The sequence below is a fragment of the Sturnira hondurensis genome, unplaced genomic scaffold (genome assembly GCF_014824575.4).
Source record: "Sturnira hondurensis isolate 20B ecotype Veracruz unplaced genomic scaffold, ASM1482457v3 Scaffold0021632, whole genome shotgun sequence".
Lineage (NCBI taxonomy): Eukaryota > Metazoa > Chordata > Mammalia > Chiroptera > Phyllostomidae > Sturnira > Sturnira hondurensis.
The window spans coordinates 3882086-3900288 of NW_028094263.1; the positions used below are offsets into that span (position 1 = coordinate 3882086).

Sequence of the window (18203 nt, forward strand, 5' to 3'; positions counted from 1 at the left end):
AGTTGCACCCCTGACCCACCTCCAGCTCTGCGATGATGCGGTCCTCGTCGTCCTCATCCTTGATGGCAGAGGCCATGATGGGGGGCGTGGAGGCCGGGCGGGCCACCTCGGACACCGTCCGGCGCAGCTTCACTTGGGGTTTCTGCACCTCCAGCTCCTCGGACTCGGCCTTCTGCAAGGCCCGGGCCCCCTGTCAGGACCAGGCTCTGCCCGCCTCCACACCAGCTCAGCTGGGCTCCACGGGTTCCCCTCCCACCTGCCCCAGTTCCCCATCCTTCCAGACAGCCCCTTCCCATGGTGGAAGCCCAAGTCAGGAGCACAGCCACCACTGGCCAGCCCCCTTCTTTCCTTCCACTTCCTCTGAGGGAAGAGAGAGGACCGCCCAGAGGATCTGCACAGGTCCCTTCGGGCATCCCCCCAACTCCACTTCCTCACCCCCTGCCCAAGATGGGGGTGGTACCTTGATGAAAGCCGAGTCCTTCTTGCTGGTGACCACAACCTCTCCAGTGCGTGTGGTGGTCAGGCCATGGGAAGAGGGGAAGCTCCGGCGGGGAGGGGGTGGTGGGGGCGACTTAGACGGCTTCTCCGTGCGGTATCGGGGCACCGTCAGCTCATCTGCAGGCAGCCAAGGAGCTGGAGGTCAGGGAACCTGTAGCCCTGGAGTCTGTGAGCCACATCTGACTCCAAGGGGGCAAACCTTGCTTCCTCTTCCAGGGAAGAGGGGAGGGAAGGCTCAGGGGAGAGGACATAGGCTCCCTCCTCCTCCTCTCTGACCTCCCCCTGCAATCCAGCCCCAAACCCTGCCCTCCACGGCTCACAGCAGTCTCACCCCGCCCCACTCAAAGTGTGGGCCCTGGGCCAGCAGCACTGGGAGCTTGTTAGGAATGCAGAAGTTCAGGCCCCACCCAGAGCTGCCGGACCAGCAGCCAAATTTTGACAGGTCCCCCAGTGATTTCAGGGGCACACTCAAGTCTGACAAATGTCGCTGTCGTCCATCTCCTTCCTACCTGCCCCTCAGCCCCTGCCCTGGTGTGGAACCGCATCCTTTTCCCACCAAGAGAGAAAGTAACTAGTGCAAGAGCATGACCCTGCCCACCAGGTTCTCCCTTCCCCCGGTTCTCCTGGCAGCTGGGGCTGTTCCCAGGGCAACCTGCAGAAAAGTCGCTCAAACCTGACATTCCTCTGCCTATCATCCTCAGTGGCTCCCCATTACCCAGAACACATCCAAGCTCCTTGGCCCAGCACCCTGTGCGCCTGCCAGTCTTTCGGCCTCGGCTCCGCTTGCTACCCCCTCTCCTGGGCCCTGATGGGCATCACCAAACACCTACCTCCAGGCGTCTGCGCAAACTGTTTCCTCTCCTGGGGAAGTACCTACTCATCTTCAAGACTCCGGTGGAAAGTGCCCCTCCTGCCCTCCCAGGGCCTCCTCTGAGATTGTTGGACAGCAAAGCTCACCCCCACACGGCACTGAGCACCTCATCCTACCTCTGGTTTACACACTAGCTATGGCCTGGGACAGGTCACACGACCACACTGAGCTCAGTGCCACCATCTGTGAAACGGGAAGGACTACTGTGACCGCCTCCTGAGGCGGTCATGACATTAGAAGAATTAATATATAGAAAGCATTTGGGACAGTTCTTGTCACTTAAGTGCTTGATAAACACATACGTTAGTATTATTCCCTCACTAAATTTTAAGCTCCTTAAAAGTAACCAGTGTCTTATTCCTTATTCCCAGCACCTAGTGCACAGCAGGTGCTTAGCAAATACGTGTGGCAGGAATGAATGAATAAATGATGGCTGCCATTTCCGGTTCAGATTCCTGCCTGACCTGTGAGCGCACAGGCAGGGGGTTCAGGGCACACTCTGGGTCTGAGATGCAGAAGGATGGCTCTCTGCCTGGACCTGCCCCTCCTCCCTGCGAGGTCCTCTCAGCAGCAGTCAGGGCAGTGGGAAGAGGCCTTGACGGAGTCCAGCTCTAACCCAGCCTCTGGGTCTCCCTGCAGTGGCTGAGGGTCAGGCTGCTGATGTCCCAGCACCTCCCCTCTCCAGCAGCCTGACCACAGAGGTCCTCACTCGCACCTGTTCCCTCCCACCCATCAACCTGAAAGCTCCTGTAGATGGGGCCCCTCCCCTCCTCTGGGCTCCTCACCCACCCCTACCTTCCCCCATACCTGAGCCCCTCCTTCCACTGGGTTCCGTTCGGGGGGCTGCCTTCTGACCGTGGGGGACTTTCGGGGGCTTGTGGTCAGGGGTGGGGGCCAGGCCTGGGTGGGCCTTGCTCGCACAGTCCAGGTCTGGGATGGCCTTCAGTAGCTCTGCCTGTGTCTCCTCCAGCAGCCGATTGATGTCCTTGGCGCTATATTGGGTCAGAGCTGCCCGCTTCTCCTCCCAGTCCCTCTCGGCAGCCTTGAGAGGAGGGGGTGAGAGTCAGGACTGCAGTGGCCCCCCTACTGCTGGACCTGTGGGGCCTCAGCCCCTACCACATGCAAGGAGTGGTAGAGGAAGCCCCACATTTGGTCCAGCTCCCTGAGGACCCCTGGACTTCTTAAATATTACATGCTTTCTCTGTGAGTCTGGAGCGCTGCCTTTTAACACACAGCTCTCTTGACATAGTTAGGCCCATTTTTGGACATTTTCTTTTCTTTCATTGACCACATTGTCTATTCTTAGGCGAACACCGCATTGCCTCAAGCGTTATAGCTTTATAATATGCTTTTCTGTCTAGCAGGACAAATGTCACCCTTAATATGCTTCCAAGACTTCCTCTTCCCCCAGGGAAAAGTACCATGATGCGTGTGCACTTCCAACCTAGGATGGTGGTGAGAACACGGGAGCCCAGCTGACCCCCGCCCCCTGATCCTGGGCCCCGTACCTCAACACACACAGCCTTGTCCACAGTTCTCTTGCCAGGCGCATCCAGGCCTTTGGTGGGGTTGCCCCCCTTGGGGGTAGAAGGGGCTCCCTCGGGTGGCCCACTCAGCTCATGGAGGTTTAGCGGAGGGCTGGGGGGTGGCAATTCAAAGTCCAAGCTTTTGTTGAAGTCGGTCTCAGCTGGCACCTTCTTGGGGGACTGATTCAGGAGGTTGTTGGGGGGTGGCCACACTCCTTCGTCCACTTGCCTGGGGTTGGAAGAGTTAGGAGCAGCTGTGAGACCAGAGGGGTGGTGGCCCCGCGAAAGGGAAGCCTGGCCTGAGGGGGGCGGGGTGGAAGGAGGGCTCTGGGATCTTGTGGGACAGAAGCAAGGGGAGGAGTAACTGCCCTCAGCATTAGGGATGGCCAAGCCTACAAGTCAGAGTTGAGGTGTAACTCCTGTCGCCACACCAGTGACCTTTAGGGGAGTCAGGATAAGGGGTCGGGCTGATCTATCAATCTGGGGCCAGTGCGTGACCAGAGAGGGAAAGAATGACCTTCGGATCTGGGCCAGCATGTCTGTGACCCCCCGGCAGCGCTTGAGGAGCCCGTCCAGGCGCTGCGGCTCCTCCTTCAGGAACTTCACTGCCTCCACCTCCACGCGCAGCACGACCCGCATCTTGCTCTGCAGGCCTGGGAAGTGAGCTGCAGGGACCACAGGCAGTGGTGAGCTGAGCGGGGAGCAGCTCAGAGGCCTGGGAGAATGGGTGGCAGAAAGGGCAGTGCCTGGGGGGGGGGCGAGGGGGCACAGCAGGGACTCCCACCTGGGCCTCGAGCCACCGTCACTGGCCCCCAGGCTCACCCTTGAGCTCAGTCAGCGTCTCCCCGAGCTGCTTCAGCACCAGCGCCTTCTCCTCCAGCTCGGGCCCGGGCACCAGCCGGTGGTTGTGGGAGACGTCCCTCTGGATCTTCTCCACCGACTTCTCCAGGTCACTGCAGCCACAGAGAGACCCTCTCAGCCCCTCTGGCCCCAGCCCAGCCCCCTGAAATCAGGCAGCTGGAAAGAAATCAGGTCACCATCAGATCAAAATTAAAAGCCATCCATCAGGCCGCAGCCCAAGCGAAATCGGAAATGCCAAACCTCAGGGAGGAGACTTCAGAAGAGCTCCCTAACAGGGGCCCCGGGTCCCCTTTTGAAGCTCTGATCTTTAGCCACATCAGCTCAAATCTCGGTCCCTGTAACTTGCATCTTCTGATTCTCGCTCTGCCAAAGGAGCAGCAGAGAGCTTGGCAGCGTTTCAGAGAGCGGGAGGCGGCAGCACGTGCCCGGAGGGCTCTCTTTTCTTGCAGGGCGACACCACTGTGTCCACCTACCTTTTCTCAAATGGTCCAGACACAGCCGCTTTCTTTGAGGACAAAAGTGCTTTTGATTTTCACCTGGCTTATGCCGTGCTCGTATCGTTTTTACAACCCACATCGTTCTACAGCGTAAATCAGACCAAGGCGCCCCGCACTCTGTTGAACCCTAGATGGACCCCATCGTTCTGAGGGTCAAATCCAAACCCTTCCAGGCAATGCAGAAGGGCAAGCGGGTGAGAGTTGAAAATCTGACTCAGGGTCAAACAGATCCGCGTTCCAGCCCCAGCTCTGCCCAGGCCCGGAGAGAGACCTTGGGCCAGCTACCTCCCCTCGCCAGGCCTCAGCCTCTTCATCGGAAATACAGGGGTGGTGGGAGTTCCTCCCTCCTGGGACCACTGTGAGTTAAATAGGCTAATGCAAACGAGAGGTAAGGCCCCGAGGGCTGCTCTTCTTCTTTTCCCTCCAGCCCCATCTCCTGTCCTCTGTCTGGCTTGCTTCTGTTTAGAACCGCCCAGAATTTCTCTGAGGTCTTTATCTGTGCTGCCCTCTCTGGGCCTTTCTACTGCCATTTTCTCTGCCTAGAATACACCGTTCCACACACACACACACACACACACATACACATGTGCACATATATGTGTGCATGTGACTCCCACCCATCCTAAGGTCTCCATGGGAACCCCCCCTTACTTCCTACGCTGGGGGTTGGGGCCTGCGTCCTGCCCTGCCAGCCCCTGGGGCCCCTCCCACGTTCTGGACTGCACAGCTCCAGGCAGGCAAGCAGGAGCCAGGCCTTCCGGCATCATCTCCAATGCTCAGCACCTGGCAGCGTGCCTGGAGCAGAATAGCTGTCTGGTAAATAATTGTGGAATGAATGATTGAGAGAAAGAAAGAGCCGCTGATCTGGATGAGACCTCTAAAAAGGAAAACAGAAAACAGAAAGGAAGAAAGCAAGAACTGCTGCCCGGGTAGGTCATCTCAGCTCCGCCCTCGAGTCACTGACATCCCTGACCCACATGCAGGGCATCACATGCACTCCCATCGGGTCCCGCCTTCTGGGTGTCGGCTCAGCTCTCCAGGCGGGAACAACTTCTGAAGCTCAGTTCTACCATCCAACAGATCGGCTCCGCCTCCGAGCTCTGCGTCATCAGCAAATCTCATCAGCATGCCTTCTACATCTTCATCCAACCAGACTGGAGCCAAGGAGAAAATCCCGTGACTCCGCCCAACCAGCGTAAGAGCTCCCACGTCCTGTACGTATGGAACGTCAGGTGCTACAGTCAGCCCTCCCCCTTCATGACTTTATTTTAGCGAGTTTCAATCTTCTTCATCTCACAACACACCAAAAAATATATCTGCTGGTCTGACAAAAAATAGGTCTGACTTTGATTCATTCGCACCAGATGGCTATCGTTGTGTTGGATGTTGACCTTTTTTATTTGACAATCTAAGGAAAAAAAGGTCAGTCTATTGCATGTTTTAAAAATTCTTGTGGCACATCAACGTGCCTCTTGCGGCGCGCCGGTTGAAATCGCTGCCCTAGTTAATCCTCACGACTAATTCTGTGAGTGGGAACCGTCGGTACCTCAACACACAGACAGACAGCAGCTCAGACATCAGACTACACGTCCCAGCCTCCCCAGCCCTTTGAAGTGGCCATGCAACTGAAGTTTAGCCAGTGAAATATAAACGAAAGGGGTACATGCCGTGTCCAGGCCTGACCCACACACACCTTCCCATAAGCTCTTCCATGCTCTTCTCCCCTTCCTGTTGGTGGAAAGGCAATGACCCTGTGGGTGATCTGACACATACTGAATAGGGCCAAACCTTCATTAGCCCAGGTCCCTGAATGACTACAGGGAGGAGGGCCATCCACTAACCCACCCCCAATGCTGTTCCATGAGAAAGAAAGGCATGTCTACTATTTCTGAACCATTATACAGGTTATTACAGCAGCAACCCTAAGTAACTAATTAGCCACCTTAAAACTAATACAACTGGCTTTGGCATTGAAAAAAAAAAGCCCTGGCTGGTATGGCTCAGTGGATTGAGCACCAGCCTGGAAACCAAAAGGTCACTGGTTCGATTCCCAGTCAAGAGCACATGCCTGGGCTGCAGGCCAGGTCCCAGTGGGCAGGGCATAAGAGGCAACCACACACTGATGTTTCTCTCCCTTTCTTTCTCTCTCCCTTCCCCTCTCTAAAAAATAAATAAATAAAGTCTTGAAAAAAAAGAAAAAAGAGGCTCACCCTGACCATGTAGTTTTGGTCAGAGAGTCATCTCAATACGCCATATTGTAGGTTTGATTCCCAGTCAGGGCACATGCAAGAAGCAACCGATGAACACATAAATAAGTGGAACAACAAATCGCTGTTTCTCTCTCTCAAATCAATCAACCAATCAATAAAATTTGCAAAGAGATTTTTTTAAAAAAGAGGCTCAGCAATATTCACTTGGGAAAGAATACCTGCACTCTGCTTTGTGTGGCACCTGATTGGCTCAGGCGCACCAGTTTTGTAAAAACGTCACTCCCACACACCACTGTGAGCAGGAAGAGACCCTCCCATAAAGGTGGATGCGAGTAAGCCTTTAGGAGAAGGCAACACTGCAACTTCCAGGCAGAAGGAACTACCCGCCCAGCCTTAGGCTCAATTAGCACCTGGATTTGGGGGCCCTAACTTGGGCAGGCTCTGCACGTGAGTCCCTGACCAGTCCACGTCTAGATACTGGGATCACAAAGTGGTCAGGCTTTGCAGACCCAGGTTTATTCCTGGAGGTGCCAAGGGGGGAGGGGAGGGGCAGACCTGCTGCATGATCTGCAGGGCCCCATGCAAAATGAACCCTAGTTAGAACATTAAGAATTCCAAGACAGTGCCCTGGGTGGTGTAGCTCAGCGGACTGAGTGCGGGCCTGTGAACCAAAGAATCACGGTTCGATTCCCAGTCAGGGCACATGCCTGGATTGCAGGCTAGTTCCCAGCAGGGGACCCACGAGAGGCAACCATACATTGATACTTCTCTCCTTCCCTTCCCCTCTAAAGATAAATAAATAAAATGTTTTTAAAAAAACCCTCCAAGACAGTGATAGCACAGCACTAAACCAGGCGTGCCCCGTGTTACTGCACTGGCCACGTGCCTACAAAGTCGGCCCTGGGTTGGGGCAAATTAGGCTCCAGAGGCCAAAAGGCCTTCGTCAGCAGAGGCTGCCCCCAAGGGCAAGGTCTACACAGAGATCAAGTGCTTGGCTGTAAGTATAGGTGAGTGAGCCAAGCTGAATGAAGCATAGCATTGATCTTAACTTCAGGCAAGATGCAAGGGCAAGAAGGTGCAGAGCAAATGTACAAGGGTAAGATAGGGCCTGTTGGGCCATCTAATGCCCGGGGAGGGGATGGAAGCTGGGCAGGGAGGACCCCCATGGCCAAGCTGGAACCACTGCCGGGTTGGTGTGTAGCCCAGTCCAGGTCCCACCTCAAATAGGCAGGAGCCCTACCCTGGCTGGTGTAGCTCAGTGGATTGAGCACAGGCCTGCAAACCAAAGCATCGCCGATTAGATTCCCAGTCAGGGCACAGGCCTGGGTTGCAGGCCAGTCCCCAGTATGGCGTGTTCTAGAGGTAACCAGACATTGACGTTTCACTCCCTCTCTTTCTCCCTCCCTTCTCCATCTCTGTAAAAAAATAAATAAATGAAATCTTAAAAAAAAAAAGGCAGGAGCTCCCTTCAAAGTGGGCAGAAAATCCTGCCAAAAGCAATCTGTTGTCCCCCAAGCTCTCTCTCAAGTGAGCGCTCTGAGTAACACAGCAGGGGGCATGAGTCTGCATGTTCCTAGGGAACCAAGGGCCCGGAAAGCTGAGGACCAGACACTCTTATGACAAAAGCATAAATCCGTCCTTTCATTTCTCCTGCCTTGGTGTTTTTATACTTCCTTTTATTTTCCTTTAATGTCTCAATAAAGTCCCCTTTGAAAATTCCAACCCAGCTCCTATATGCTAAGTGAAAAGGGGCAAGGAGAGGACAGAAACACCAGGTAATAGAATTCCCCGGGGTTGGGGGGATGGCAGCTGCCAGTCTACTCGGAGATCTCACAGGGGCTATCACTGAGTTTTCACACCTGGAGCGATGGCGTAGCTGCAGCCAGCTTTTCTCTAAGTGGGATGACCCCTTATTTCATCTCAGCTACAAGGGGTCACGGGGATCTTGGCACATGCACCACCAGGCCACATGGCCCCAAGGCTGAGGAGCAGGGGTAGTTCTCAAGGAGCCCCTTGCGAGAGGTACAATCAAATATGACTTGGTGAGGAAGCTGGGCTCCTCTGAGCAGCCTCTCCTGGCTCCCCGAGTCACTGGCCAATGGCACCCAAGCTTTCTCTGGAAAGAACTGCAAAAATCTTAATACTGGGCACAGATGAGGAAGTCGCAGCACAGAGAAGGACAGAAGCCACCCTGACCACACAGGCTCTCAGTGCTGGAACTGGACCTCAGGTCCCCTCATGCCCTGTGTCACCCAGAGGGAGGCCAGAGAAAGCCGCAGGGCCTCTGTCTCTGACAAGGGAAGGCGACAGTGGGGGCGGGTGGGTGGGGGGGTGTTCANGGGGGGGGGGGGGGGGGGGGGGGTGTTCACACACTGGACCAACAGTGAAAAGCAGCTTCTTCTTAAAGGCAGCTTCTTCCTTCAGTGGTGCCAGACAATCAAATCTTGGCCAGACAGCTATTTGCTAAATTTGGTTCAAAGGACTGTCTTCTGTTAACCCTTCCATGTCTAAGCATCTGGGCATGGGGTGTNTCTGACAAGGGAAGGCGACAGTGGGGGCGGGTGGGTGGGGGGGTGTTCACACACTGGACCAACAGTGAAAAGCAGCTTCTTCTTAAAGGCAGCTTCTTCCTTCAGTGGTGCCAGACAATCAAATCTTGGCCAGACAGCTATTTGCTAAATTTGGTTCAAAGGACTGTCTTCTGTTAACCCTTCCATGTCTAAGCATCTGGGCGTGGGGTGTTCTCTATTCTTCATTCCTCCTGGAAGAGCTAGAGGCATACTAGGAGGGGAGGAGGGTTTTTCCGTGGCTATACCTGGTCTCAGAAATTAAGGGACTGGAGTGCAGCTAAATGTGGCTGGTCAGCACCAAGCTGACCAAGCTGGCAGCACCTGGAAGTCTCCACGTGAATGCTCTACCGGAGGGTCATTTTACAGCGGTCACAGGCCAGAATGAAAGCAGACAAGGCAGAGTGAAATCAGGCAGCTGGCCACATGAAAGTAAGGCCACGGAGTCTCCAGACTGTGGGCCATTAGGAAGAAAAGACCATAGCAAACGCAGGCATCAAGCCAGAAAAAAAGTCAGGAATTGTGCCAGAAGGTCAAAGGTTTGTGGGTCACAGGGAAATCAGGCCACACAGGAGAAGGAAATCAGGCTTCCGAACAGATCAACGTCACCGGTGATTCAGAAGGACAGGAGGAGCTGCGCCTCCCAGTGAAACCAGGCTGCGCCACTCTGGCCGCACCCCCGGCCCCAGCCCTCCCTCCGCTGCCGGGCCCAGCCTCACTTGAGCTGCTGGGTAATGAGCTCCTCGTCGTTGAGGTAGCGCAGCCGCTCCTCCTCCACCAGGGTGCGCTGTCGCTGCAGCGGGTCCTCGTGCCGCCGCGCCGCCTCCGACACGCGCATGCTCAGCTCCGCCTCCGTGCCCTTCAGGAGCGCGCGCAACGACTCCACGTTTTGTAGCTGCCGAATGCAGGAGGACCGATGGACCGGGGTGGGAGGGGATGGAGGCACGCATCAGGGAAAGGGCCGGGAGAAGGCAGGCAGAGGACAGCCCAATGCCGGGCGTGCTCCACAGCAGATGCAGCTGCCTTTCGGGTGGGATGGTGGGGGGCAGAAGCCAATAGCTAAGTTCTGGGGAACAGAGGCAGGAGGAGAATGGCATGGGGATAGGGCAGGGAAGAGTGCTCAGTTGGCCCATGCAGAAGGTGCGGCTGCATGACTGTGGAGTGAGCAGCAGCGAAGGGGTGGGATGGTGAGGGGGCGGAGGACAAGGTTACTGTGCTGGGGAAATAGAGAGGCAAGGAGAACAGGATATTTGGGGGATGAGTGGCCCTATGTAGGGGCTGCTGCATGGCCATGGCTTCCATGGACTCAAGGAGTTTGATCGAGTTTCCGTGGCTGGGATGAGAAGACCAACTTAATCTTCGAACCCAATTCTAAAGCCCAGTTGGGGCAATGGTGGGTGTGGGTGAGATCTTATCTGTTGCCCAGATGGCAACTCTCTGCCCCCCTCCAGCCTGTCTCTGCTCATTAGCCTCACCTGACGGGCTCTAGGGCCCTCTGGAGGAGCGGGCACAGTGATGCCAGGCTCCTCACTGGGGGGACCATCTGCCAGGCGGGGCAGGGCGGGGGAGCTAACAGGATCTGGGGAAAGGGCTTCCGCCCAAGGGGACACAGAAAGTCAGGGAGGGGGGCAGGAACTTGAGAGAGGGAAAGGGGAGAAAGCATTCGGAGAGGGGCCCAGGGAAGGGCTCCAGGTTCGACTGAGCGAGTAAAGGATGGGGCTGGACTTGTAGAAAAAAGTTTCATCTCAAGTGGGTGGGTCCTGAGGGGGCGGGGCAGGAGCAAGGTCCTGGAGGGAGCCTACCTGGAGCTTCCGCAATTGTTGAAGCTGGCCGCGCAGGTCACTGGTGCTGTTCTGGAGGCCACGCAGGTGCAGCTGCATCTGCAGACGGCTGATGGCACTGGGCTGTCCCGCAGGGGTGCTGCTGGCAGAGGGCGGGGGAGGGCCGGACACCGGGGTGGCCCCGCTGCTCCGGCCACCTGACCCACAGGCTGCACAGGGACGACAAGGATGGGAGAAGAACAAATCAGGAGCCTTGGAAGGGCTGGGGCAAGGTCCCCCACATACGGTAGCCACAGAGGCACGTGACTCTGACTCCCTGCCCCAGATGGTAGTCAGCCCTTCTGTGGGGGGCCAGGGCAAAGCCATCTTGGGCTGAGGTGACTACTCATTCATCTTTTCAAGCCCAGTTGTTTAATCCCCACTTTACAGACTGGGAATCTGAGGCTTGGAGAGTTTGAGGACCTGTGGAGGAGGGGGTAAGGTCACTCACGTGCGGAAGGTGTAGCTGCTCCGTTGGAGCTCTCTATCTTCTCACTGAGACACAGGGAAAAGATGGCTATCAGAGGGCCCATGAGTCTCCAGCCCCCTGATCTCAGGATGGAGACCCAGAGAAGGGAAGGCACCACACCCAGAGTCACACTGGCAGAGCTGATCCCGGGGCTCCCTCGGCCCACCTTCCCTTCCTCTTGCCCCAGCCACAGTCCCTGACTGGTGCTGGGAGAAGTGCTCACCTGGGGGTCTCGGGCTCCGAACCTCGTAGTAGGGCACTCTGCACCAGGCCTGTGAGGCTGGCAATCTGCTTCTCCATGGCCTCCATGCGCTCCCTGGGGAGGATGGTGGCTTCGAGCAAACCCTTTTCTAGGCATTGGATCCCTCCTGCCCAGACCCCTATTACACAGACAATTTAAAGGGTCCCAACACCTAAGGATCAAGTCCACAGCTGACCCCCCCCTCATATAACACTGGTAAGCCCGTCTCCATCCGACAGGCACCCCTTCCCTCTGCAGCCTCACCCCTCACCACTGGCTCCCTACTGGGCCCACCCTTGTGTCTCAGCGATGCCACACGTTTTTCCCTCACCTGCTACACCCTCCTCCCTACCGCTTCTCTGAAGCCATCCCAGCAGCCTTGAGGGGTCCTTGTACACCCTCCCAGAAGAAGTACAGGGATTTTTTAACTATGTCCCCCCCACTAAACAGGGCAGAACTGGGTTTGCCCAACTTGGTGTTGACGGTGCCCAGCGCACTGCCAGGCACAAGGCCACTAAAGACCTGTGTGAATATAAATCACTTCTTACCTCTCGGCAGCACTGCCAAGGGCAGAGGTGGGCAGGTCAGTGCCCTGGCCACCTCCTCCAGCCCTGCATCCTTAGGAAGGAGCTGAATGATGGGCAAGAGCTCCCCAAAGCAGGGGCTACCTAAACGAATGAGCCTCTCTCTCCCCAGCCCTATTTCTTACCAGCACCCCCACCCCAGTGGACTTCAGCAGGCCCTGTGCTGGACAGCTCTCGGCTGCACGTCCTGTCCGGGCGAGAAAGGCACTAAAGAAGTTCAGCCCGGGTCTTGGTTGGGGAAACAGGTTCAGGGAACTGGTGTAAACCCAGGTTTCCAGAGTCTTTGTCTGGGGCCCTTTAGTCACCCCTAAGGTCTCGCAAACAGAAAGAAAATACCACGCCCACCTTTCCATTGCCTTGCTTGCTTCATTCAAGATACCCTGGTGACTCCACTAGGCTACTTCAGGTCCACAAAGGACTCCGGGCTCTCAGCGTCCAGAACACAACAACCCTGCCACAAACTCTGTGGTGCCCCTTCTCCCCCCGCCCCCGCCGCCCCCCTCCCGGGCCCTGAGGCCTCGTGAGCGTCCCTTACCTGGTCTCTGTGTCCTTCGCTGGCACAGGTGGCCCGAACCCAACGAGGGGACGCTCCCCAGGCCCGGGGAAGAGCTCAGAAGGGGGGACTCCGGCCGTAGAGGAGCTCCCGGTGCTGCGAGTTTTGCCTCCGGGGCTCTCTGCGAAGACGGAGGAGCCCGAGTCCTTTCGGAAGGATTGGCGCACCGGAGAGCCGCGGCTGGGCGGCCCGGAGTAGGGACTGTGCGGCGGCGGGGGGCCTCCGGGTGGCGCTGCCACGTCGGCCAGCTTCTGCGGCGACGAGGGCGGCAGGCGGAAGCCGTAGCCGTCCCCGTAGAGAGGGCCGCCACCCGCCGCCTTGTACAGGGAGTCCTCCAGGTCGGACTGCAGCGCGGCGGCCGAGTAGGTGCTGAGCGAGCGCACCGAGCCGCGCTTGTAGAGGCCGCCGGCCCCCGGGTAGGCGAACGGGTCGCCCGCGGCCGCAGCCAGGCTCAGGCGGCCCTCGTGGAGCAGCCCGTAGGGGTCGGCGTAGAGGCCCTCGCCCTTCACCAGCACCATGCCGCCCGCCTTGTTCGCCAGGTCCTCGTCCGGCTTCACGTCGCGCCGCTCCAGGATGGCGCTGGGGCTGGGGCTGACGCCCTGCGCGGCGGGGGCGCCCCCCAGCCGCTCGGCCGCGTGGTGCACCGGGCTGCCGGCGTAGGAGGGCGGGCGCCCCCCGGCGTAGGAGAGGCGCGAGCGCGACGGGGAGCCTGAGGGCAGCCCCGACGGCAGCCCGGACGGCAGCCCCGGGGGCGGCGAGCTGGACGCCAGGTGCGGCGCGGGCGACAGGTTGTTGAGGCGCCGCGTGGGCGACGACTCCCTCGACGCGTACACCATCTCTCTCTGTGCAGAAGACAGGCCGGATCCCCATAGGACTGGTCACAAAGAGCTTCCCTTGCTGGAGGAGCCAGCATCCTCCCCCCCCCTCCTCCGCACTTAAGTCCCTTCTGCTCTCTGCCTTCCCTCGCTCTGGCTGTATATCGGGCCCCTCTCCCAGCAGGGCTCTCCGAATGCAGGAAGAAGCGGCGAATGGAGAAGCCCAGAGGAGCGACGTACAGCCCACCCTGCGGTGACAGGTGGGGAAGCCCAACGGGGAAAGAGTGGTTCTGGGAAGAGTCGTCTAGAATATCCAGAGGTGTGTTGGAGAGACCCATGACCCCACCATTAATGGAGGTCTCTTCTGCTTCAGCCTCTAAGTTTTCTTCTCCAAAGCAGGGCCTGGTTCCTGATGACCAGTTACTATGCTCCCAGACCCGGACCCTATCTGCCCAGCCTCCCCAACCCCTGGGCACCCCCAGCCATACCCGCAGATCCCCGTTGGTGAGGTGTGAGCCAGGGAAAGCAGCGTAAAGCGGCTCCTTTCTATAGATCTTGATAATACTGCGGTCCTGGATGTCCCTAGAGGGCGGGGGAAGGTCAGAGGGTCACCATCTCCCTGCCCTGCGTTGAGGAGCGGCAGCTACTTTCAGGAGGGAAAGAGGGATGGCAAGACGGGCAAGGAGCCCCAACCCCTGTCTAACTCCTTGCTCAGTGGCTCTCGTGCCTCAGGCCACCTGCCACCAACACACACCCAGCAGCCTCCCCCACCCCGTCCACTTCCTCGGCCCCCCGGGCCAGTTTCAGGTCAGCTCAAGACTGCCACAGCCAGCAGAGAAGGATGATTTAGAGGGAAGGGGGTGGGGCTGAGATGACCAAGAAGGGGGCGGGGCGGCAGGGCGTGGGGAGGAAAGAGGAAGGACGGGGGTTGGGTCTGGAGGGGGCTGGGGAATGGCCTGCATAATCAAGCCCCCCACAGAGGGGGAGTACACGGAAGCCCACTCCTTCCACCCCTCCCCCGGGGCCACGCCCACCGGACATCCTCCAGTTCATAGAAGACGTTGCGAGCCTCGTCTTTGATGAGGATGGCGGTGTTGGGCGACTTAAGCATGCCCATGGTGAGCTTCTGCGGGAACATGTGCGCGATGAGTGCGTGCAGCGTGTCCAGGCTGCTGACCTCGTGCGTGATGTGCACCCGCCGAGTTTCTTCCCCGAACTGCAGGAACAGCACCCCTGCGAAGGAACCGCTGTCATTGCCGCGGCCTCTGCCGCCGCCACTAGCACCACCACCACCACGACGGCGCTGCCGATGGCCAGGAGAGCAAGGGGGCGCTTCCGCAGCCGCGCCGGTCCCGCAGAGGCAGGGTCTGAGACCCGACGCTGCTCCGGAGTGCAGATGCACCCAGGCGCTCCTCATGCTGCTGACCTCTGAAGCCACCTCCTTGACCCCAGGCAGGCTGGAGTCTAGGTGAGGAAATGGAATTGGGGGCGGGAGCAGGTGGGACAGAAACCGAGGGGGGGGGTCTTTGATGAAGGGGAGAGGGGTGGAAGAGATGATGGAGAGGTGAGCGGGGGAGAGGGAAAGAGGACTGGGAGGAGGCACTGAGGAGGAAGGGCTCTGGGGGGGAGGAGATCGCTGGGGGGTGGGAGATGGGGAAGGGAGGCAGAGGCTTCCAGAAGGATGGTTGTGGAAGATGGAATGGTGAAGCGGATGAAGAGTGTTACAGGGCAAGCAGAGCAGGGGGAGGAGCCAGTGGCCAGAAGGAGGGTGGACAGGCGGGCAGTACCTGGCGAGCGCAGCTTGGTCTGGCTGGCTGAGCGGGAGAGGGGCAGGCTCTGTCGGAAGCGGTTCATCCTGCTGAAGCCCAGAGGCAGCTCGGCCTCCGACATGGTCTCCAGCGACTCAGCTGAGGCGTAGGACAGCTTGGCCGCCTGGTCTGCCAGCCCCGGCTGGGTTCCCTGAGTGTGGCGTGCGCTGCGGGTCTGCAGAGGCAAGGCGGATGGAAGGAATGGAGCCGAGCCCTTTGCTCTGCCCGCTCTGCCCGCTGTGCCATCCGGGCCCTGGGAACCCCCACTGGCCAGCGACAGACACACACACACACACAGGAGGGTCTCCTGGACTCCAGACTTGGCTGCGTGGCTGCAGGAGAGTTCCCAGACTCTCAGGGCCTTGGCCTCCCTGGGATGCCCAGCAGGTAAGGAGTGGGCAAAGGGCTCAGGCACCCTGGGAAGTCAGACGAGAAACCCTCTGAGTGGGAGCCATGGGCACACCTGCTATTTTAAGCTTCCAAAGAACAACAACATAAATTTGTCACTGAGGTGAGCAGCAGAATCTTTGAGCAAATTGGGGCATTAGTTCCAGACATTAATTAAGCGACAGATTGGTGAGCGGCGAATTTATCCTTCATGGAGTTCAGAGGGTTGGGCTGGGGGCAGGAGGCAGGGCCCCAGGATACCAGCTCTGGCGGTGTAGGCTGTGGGTCCTCACGGAGCCGGGCACAGTGCCCTTGACTTAGGGTTAACTGGGGAAACCATCCCAAACCCCTCAAAGCCAGCTGGACCCCAGGTTCACACAGATGGCCTATTACATGCAATGCACATGCTAAGCCTGGTGTGATCCACATGTACACATGGCATTAACCGCTAGGCCTTAGCGCCTCCCTGCAAGGCACACCACCGAGCTAGCCTCCCAAAACACTGCCCTGGCACCCGCCATGGCAGCCTCTTGTGCTGAAGCTACAGCTGAGGGCAATATGCAGCTGGGGCTTGGGAAGGGCATCACCCAGTGACCATTCCCTACCCTGGGGACAGTCTGAGTACTCTCTCCGTGGGGAAGGAGTCACCATGGTTTCCATTGCACTTTAAGAGCCTACTTTTGGCTGAAGGCCAGGGCTTCCACTCAACCACAGCTCCCGCCATTCTGCCCCGGCCCCTCCCCCCAAACCTGGTCGTCATCAGAAACTCATTTATTTAAGAGAGAAAGATAATGAATCAGATCTATATCATTCCATGTTATGTACATTACGTATATATATAGGTTACATATGCATATAAGTATTACATATATTATCAGGAAAAATCATGTTGCCCAACTGGATTTCTCTATGAAATTAATTGCCCATTTTAAACAGCAAATCACTCAAAACCATTAACATCGGTTGTCTCGGGGTTGAGACAGCTTCTTTTTCACGAGTTTGCGTGCCAGCCTTGTGCAGGGACCATGCTAACCTTCTCTGTATCGTTCCAATTTCAGTGTATGTGCTGCCGAAGCAAGCACTCTCTTGTTACCTTATACGTTTTTCTGCTGGGCAAATTTTGCGCAATCAGAACGTCACTTTTATAATTGTTTAAAAAAAAACAGTAAAGGTACCTCTAAAAAGGAAACATTTATTCTCTTCCCAGCTCTCTCGTTCCCCAAATCCTGATTAACCCCTAATTAATCTCCATCTTCATATTAACTCAATTTAATGTTCCAATTGGACTAGCACTCTCGAAAAGAGAGGGCATATTCCTCTGATGGGCAATGTGCCCAGCGGTCCCCAAAGCGGCCTCAAGGGCTCAAGGAGGTGGAAGGACAGGCTTGGAGACCTCAGGGGGTGTCCAGCCTCAAGTGCAATGCCCTGACTGTGAGTGGGCATGGGTCCTGGGAGGAGGGAGGCGGTGTGGGAACTGGGGGGGTGAGGGGGACAGGAGGATGCTCGCTCAGGTCTGGGTCGACCACCAGTGCCAGACTGTGACCTTCTCTCTCACCTCCGCCCTGAGGCAATGTGGGAAACCAGGTCTGGTCTGGTGGTGATGAGGTTGCCAAGCAACTGGAAGGTCAGTGGTTGCCTGGCTGATAGGGATGAGGGGCTAGAGTTAAGGCAGAATGAGCAGCTAGCAGGGATGAAGAGAAGGAGGTGGCCACAGTGCCGGGGTGGGGGGGGGCACAGCTGGGCTTCCAGTGAGAAGATGGAACAGTGGCCAGAAGGCAGGACCCTGCACAGGGGAGCCTGGGGAAAGAGATGCCCACATTCCCCGCCCCATGGCCCTGCCTCTATCCTGGCCACCTTTCTAGTCTCACAGCCTTCGTAGGAAACCCTCTTGAGAAGAGAGAAAACCTGTTTTCAATCTCTCCATCCCTGGGGTGAGACAATAGGGCAGAGGAAAGAGTAACCTGTAGGAGGACTTCCCAATTAGGAGGGAGATGGCGAGAAAACAAAAGAGTGATTCAGGCAGAGCTTCCCAAAGGTAGGAAAGGGGCTGCTAGAGCGAGCACCTGTCACTGGAGGCGTTCCAGGGAGCCGATGACTCCTAGTCTGAGATCAGACAGAGGGAACCGTGAGTGGGGCCACAGACTGGGCTCAGAGGTTCCCGAATACTCCACGGACTGGGGCAGAATCATTTGGGGGCTTTCAAAGACACTTTCCAGGGCCACACATTCCCTGAATCAGAATCTCTGGGGTGTGGGGCACGGGGTTCAAGATTCTGGCAAGTCCCCAAAATGATTCTGATTTGGGAATCAAGTCAGCCTCTATGATTCTAGAGGCGGATGACGTGAGCCACCATGGAGGGCTCCCTGTGAGCCAGGCGCAGTGCTCAGGACCTGCAGCATCTATTTCTTCCCTCTTCAGAGCAGCTCTGTGCTGCAAATATTGTTGTGCCTACAGAGCAGAAACCGGGCCCGGGGGCTTATATAACTTGCTCAGGTC

At 57.4% G+C, this 18203-nt stretch overlaps 1 protein-coding gene and 1 non-coding gene across 2 annotated transcripts in view; both read right to left on the reverse strand.

The window, feature by feature from the left end:
- The window catches only part of SRCIN1 (SRC kinase signaling inhibitor 1), a 65852-nt gene that overhangs the window by 11952 nt on the left and 35697 nt on the right, over positions 1-18203 (reverse strand). The window contains exons 6-19 of the mRNA XM_037033316.1: positions 15300-15495; positions 14547-14745; positions 14001-14094; positions 12680-13539; positions 11543-11635; positions 11302-11345; positions 10833-11020; positions 9750-9925; positions 3718-3848; positions 3413-3560; positions 2878-3124; positions 2177-2411; positions 461-615; positions 20-172 (exon numbers count right to left, since the gene is read on the reverse strand). Coding sequence (XP_036889211.1) covers positions 20-172; positions 461-615; positions 2177-2411; positions 2878-3124; positions 3413-3560; positions 3718-3848; positions 9750-9925; positions 10833-11020; positions 11302-11345; positions 11543-11635; positions 12680-13539; positions 14001-14094; positions 14547-14745; positions 15300-15495 — 2919 coding nt within the window. The remainder of the gene's footprint in view (positions 1-19; positions 173-460; positions 616-2176; positions 2412-2877; positions 3125-3412; positions 3561-3717; positions 3849-9749; positions 9926-10832; positions 11021-11301; positions 11346-11542; positions 11636-12679; positions 13540-14000; positions 14095-14546; positions 14746-15299; positions 15496-18203) is intronic.
- LOC118978234 (U6 spliceosomal RNA) lies at positions 16683-16789 on the reverse strand. The gene has a single exon (XR_005064662.1). It is a non-coding gene; the product is annotated as a U6 spliceosomal RNA (small nuclear RNA).